Genomic DNA, 5,000 nt, shown 5'->3' with positions numbered 1-5,000 from the left:
TCTGCGGCTTCTGTCCCTTCTGTTCCAGCCGAGCTGCACCCAGTATTCGCTTTGCTGGAGAAGAGTGAGTATTTCTTCTGGAAATAAACATGTGCGATTCAAGTGAGTGGGCACTTTTTGTTTGAAGACAGCAGCGTTGAGGCAATCAGTCGGCCTGGAGAATGGTCACAGGATCCCAGTGTGTTGTTCCAGGATTTGCTCCACCAAAGAATGAGGGCAAATAACTAACGCTAACGTGAACGTTCAGGCTGAGGCTGGAGCCCAGTACGCTGTTTAGCTTGTAACGACCCACCGGAAAGTTCAGCAGGAACTTAATGTTTTACGATTGGTTGGTGTTTTTTAAGCTTTTAATGTTTTGAGGTGGAATAAAAACGCAATACGTGTTAATAGGTGACGTTACCCAACAAACGAAACGGTAGCTCGGCTAGCTAGTGTAGCCGAAAAGCTCCACCTATTTTAGTCCTGTCATGCTTGTGGTCCCCGTCCTTCACGGTGACCAGAGGGGCTGATTGACCGGCTTTGGGTACCGTTCTGTGCCCGGTATTGGCGTCGTTTGAAGCTCTGTAGTTATTAGACACCGGAAGGAGAGCCTAAAACAGGAGGGACTGTTGAGAGCCCGAGCTGCTCTCATGTCCCCCCGGTTGTTACAGACGGAACATGACGGTCATGTTCACACGAGTTTTCAGTTTTTAGGAAACCTTCCGGTGTTCTGGCACATGGCTCCGGTTATAACCCGCTGGGTTACTGTGCTTCGACTATGTCGTTGTCTGTGTGGGGTTCGCAGTACTGACGTTGAGCGGTGAGTAGAGCATCCCTCATACAGAGTACCTTGCCCGGTGCCATCATTACAGAAGCAGGCGGCTGTTTGTCCCGTGCTGCCCCGCAGAGAGGAGTCTCTGTGGGTCACTCAGTAGCTCATGGGGACCAGGTGGGAGGAAGCCGGTCTGCTTGTGGCAGGGAGAGGTTGCTGGTGTGTGCGGATGAGGCTAGGAATGTGTTTTGGTCCTACCGAGCTCCTCCAGTGGGCCTCTGTAATGTAAGAATGTGGGGGGTCTTCAGTGGTATATATATTTTACTGGGCCATCTACACCCGGCCACAGTTCTAACATGGGTACAACCTCTACAAGCCAGAGCGAGTGGGAAGTAGGGTATTTAATCTGCCTGCCATTTCTGTCAGAAATTATTATTTCAGTGGCATCTTGGCAATGTAGTGCTTTAATACTGCTACGAGGACTCGTTAAATTGCTGATTAATTCAGTTTATTTAATATAGCCCGAAATCACAAATTAAAATTTGCCTCGGGCTTTACAATCTGTACACATACACATCCCTGTCCCAGGACCTCACATCCCCCAAAAATGGAGATAACCCTTTCACAGGGAAAAAAGGAGGAAACCATCAAGATAGCAACAGAGGAGGATCCCTCTCCACGGATGGACAGAAGGAATATATGTCATGTGTACATTTTTAACAACGTAACAGAGTTACAGTACATTCAATGAATATGATTATTCATATAATAAGTAGTAGTAGGCATGGATCACAATCAAGATAACCAGACAGCCATGATCCACAGAAACTTGAGGCAAGGAAGCACAGAGCCTCCCGGGAAGAAGTCGAGTTGGTAATGTGCATTGAAGAGACATTAATACATCGAGAGAGAGGGGAAGGTGGAGAGGGGGGGGGGGGGTCTCAGTGTATCCTAAGATGTCCCCCAGCAGTCTAAGCCTATAGTAGCAGCACTTCTGAAAATTCAAGGTGGTGGGTGTAATCTCTCTGACGAAATCACGGGTTGAGTTGGGCTTGTGATTAAGGATCAAGGTTAATTTATTGTCATTGTACAACGTCATTTTGGGCGATATAATGATTCATAATACGAGACAATGTAAACATGTATACTGCCAGAGAACTTGATTGTTTAGACAAGGCTCCTTATTATTTGATGTCTCTGAGTATTTTTGCAAACATTTGAAGATAATATATATATATGTGTGTGTGTATATATATATATATATATATATATATATATATATATTACGTTCAAGAGAAAACAATCCTCTTCAGCTGAGGAAAATATTCAAAAATTCAACAAATATATATATTAACATTATTAAATATCCAAAAGTCATGCACAGTATATTGTAAAATCAATAATATAAAAGTATATGATTGTATTTGTCAGCTGTGTTCAGCTCCAACTGAAAATCAAAGACATTTTTTCCCCTTCATGTTTTGCATTTTGAAATTTGACACCATTTGCCCTCCCTGTCTCTTTCCCCAGGGGATTTGTCCCTGTTGGTCACAACAAAGCCATTGTGAACTGGACCTTATTCTCTGTAGGGAAAAAAGAGTTGTGGTGGACAGAAACTCAACACGTGTGTCACCATGTTCAATCTGATGAAAAAGGATAAGGAGAAGGATGGGAGTAGGAAGGAGAAGAAAGATAAAAAGGAGAGGATGTCTGCAGCAGAGCTGCGCAGCCTGGAAGAGATGAGCATGCGGCGTGGCTTCTTCAACTTGAAGAGGGAGTCCAAGCGGGATTCCAAAAATAAACTGGAGATTTCCAACCCAATTCCCATCAAAGTGGCCAGCAGCAACGAGCTCACCCTCACTGATATTGAATCAGATGGCTTGAGCAACCGAAGCAGCATGGTTCTGGACGACCAGCTCAGTGCAGCCAGCTCCACTGATGACCTGAAGGGTGAGAGCGGTGGAGGACAGGATGGACATCGTAACTCAGTCCGTGATCGTGTGGCTCAATTTGGTTCAATTGCCAAGACAAACTCCTCTCAGGTGGGTCAGATGATGAAACGCTTCTCCTTTTCCCAGAGGAGTAAAGAGGAGAGCCCATCAGAGAGCTCCACTCCCTCAGGCCAGAACTCTGCTGCGCCGTCCCCGCAAGTGGAGAGCAAAGTTTTCAGCATGCTCCGCAAGCACAGCCTGAAGCAGCAGCCCGAAGCAGCAGCAGCACCAGCCACCCAAAAAGTCTGCATCCCAGAAGTGGTTGACAAGACCTTCTCTGCACAGCTGCAGCTACCGGCTGTTGTCGCACCGAGTGTACCAGAAATACGCGAGCTTGAGCTCCAACGCCGCAACACTGGGGACTTTGGTTTTTCTTTGCGTCGCACCACCATGCTAGACCGCAGTCCTGATGGAGGAGTTTACAGGCGGGTTGTCCACTTTGCTGAGCCCGGTGCCGGCACCAAGGACCTGGCGCTGGGTCTGGTGCCGGGCGACAGGCTGGTGGAGATAAACGGGCGGAATGTGGAGAATAAGAGCCGCGACGAGATTGTGGAGATGATCCGTCAGTCGGGAGACACAGTGAGGCTGAAGGTGCAGCCCATTCTGGAGCTGAGTGAGCTGAGCCGCTGCTGGCTGAGGAACACCGAGGGGCTGCGCAGAGAGGCCAGACATGTAAGTAGTCCGTCCACTTTCTGTGTCTACAGTCCACACAGATGAAAGCTACTGTTCCACTCTTTTTGGCAGTAGTGGCTCAATTTTGATGTCTTTCGATCTACAATCTTTCAATATTTTCTCCGGGTTTTCCATGTGTCGAGATTCCAAGACTTTATTTCACAGGCAGATTAGCTGCAGAAGAAACCCAGCAATGCCCCTGATTCTCAAGCAGTGTTTGACTTCTGTTGTATTGACAAGCTGTGTGTGTGTGTGTGTGTGTGTGTGTGTGTGTGTGTGTGTGTGTGTGTGTGTGTGTGTGTGTGTCAAGATTGCTGGATTAACTATTTGTCAATCAGATGTTGCATAAAGCTGCTCCACAAAAGATAGACTCTGAACAACAACCATATTATCTTTCCTGTTGAAGTCTCTCTCTCATCTCACTAACTTACAAACATGAACACATGTGTTGTCCTTCTCTTTAGCTTGTTGAAGGAGACAAACACTCAGCAGGGCCAAATGCACTGCTAACTGCAGTTTGCAGGCTACATAGCTAATTAGTGTGGATACAGATCTACAAATTTCTCTTATGTCCCGTTAGATGCTGAAATGGTTTTTACTCCTCAGTATCACTACTGTCAATATACTTGATTACCACGACAACAACAAGTTTCTTTGTTGACTTCGATGCCATCTATTTGCTACAAATTGAATTGCACCTCATGTGGATGTCTGAGTTGACTGTGGGTGTCTAACGACACCAGAAGTAATGATTAATAGATGCTGTAAGGGCCATTCTGCATATTTTTGATTATGTTGACCTCCCACCACTGGAGGGCGCATGGCCGACTGCTACAGCAGGTCGGCCCTATATAATTAGGGGAAAGACCACCACTGGAGGGCGCATGGCCGACTGCTACAGCAGGTCGGCCCTATATAATTAGGGGAAAGATTGCTGACGGGTGTTGCTCACTGTGGAAAGGCAAACACTTCAGTTATATTGTGAACCTCTCTGTCAAACTGACTAATCAGACATGAAAATCCCTCACCTTTTGGCGAAATTCTCTGTTTTGAAGCCAAAATAGGTGACCTACGTGAATCGTGTAGATTCAATGAGGTTTTTTTGTATGTATTTATATTCAGAGAACTGCGAACAGGTGCGCGTGCCAGAAGGGAGCGCGAGTGCATGGTAATTTAATTTTTTATGGTATATCTAAGTGAAGTATATCTAACCCTGGAGCTCTGTTGACAAAAACTTAGCTAACGTTAACTACAGCTTGATGAATTGAACACAGCAGGAGAACGCAACGTTAGCCAGCTAGCTAAAGCTCCGGTGAAAAATTATTAGCTAACGCTGTCATTTTTGAGGAGGTAGATTTTGAGGTGAGGGGACTAGGGTGACCAGATGTCCGGATTTAGACCAGCGTTTCTGAGATTGGACTGTGAGATTCGGAGAAAAGTTGATGTTGTAATTTCATAAATAGAACATTTGATGTGACGGGTCGAGTCTTGGCCAATCAGCGTTAATATGTCTCCAGCGGCCGTTTCTCAATTTGCGATCTTCTCTGTATGAGAGAACTCACAACGGAAAGTTGACGTTCTCTGAA

The 5,000-nt window shown here is 46.0% G+C and overlaps 1 protein-coding gene across 1 annotated transcript in view; it reads left to right on the top strand.

Annotated features, from left to right (window-relative positions):
• The window catches only part of myo18ab (myosin XVIIIA b), a 129,290-nt gene that overhangs the window by 46 nt on the left and 124,244 nt on the right, over positions 1-5,000 (top strand). Inside the window, exons 1-2 of the mRNA XM_068584424.1 lie at positions 1-102; positions 2,282-3,414. The exon at positions 1-102 is cut by the window's left edge and continues 46 nt beyond it. Of these exons, the coding sequence (XP_068440525.1) occupies positions 2,386-3,414 (1,029 nt within the window). The 5' untranslated portion in view covers positions 1-102; positions 2,282-2,385. The remainder of the gene's footprint in view (positions 103-2,281; positions 3,415-5,000) is intronic.

This window comes from Clinocottus analis, unplaced genomic scaffold (assembly GCF_023055335.1).
Source record: "Clinocottus analis isolate CAN_PGR_092001 unplaced genomic scaffold, fCliAna1.0.p SCAF_2, whole genome shotgun sequence".
NCBI classification, from domain to species: Eukaryota; Metazoa; Chordata; class Actinopteri; order Perciformes; family Cottidae; genus Clinocottus; species Clinocottus analis.
Note: the sequence above shows the minus strand (reverse complement) of the source record. Positions and strands in the feature narration are given on the sequence as shown.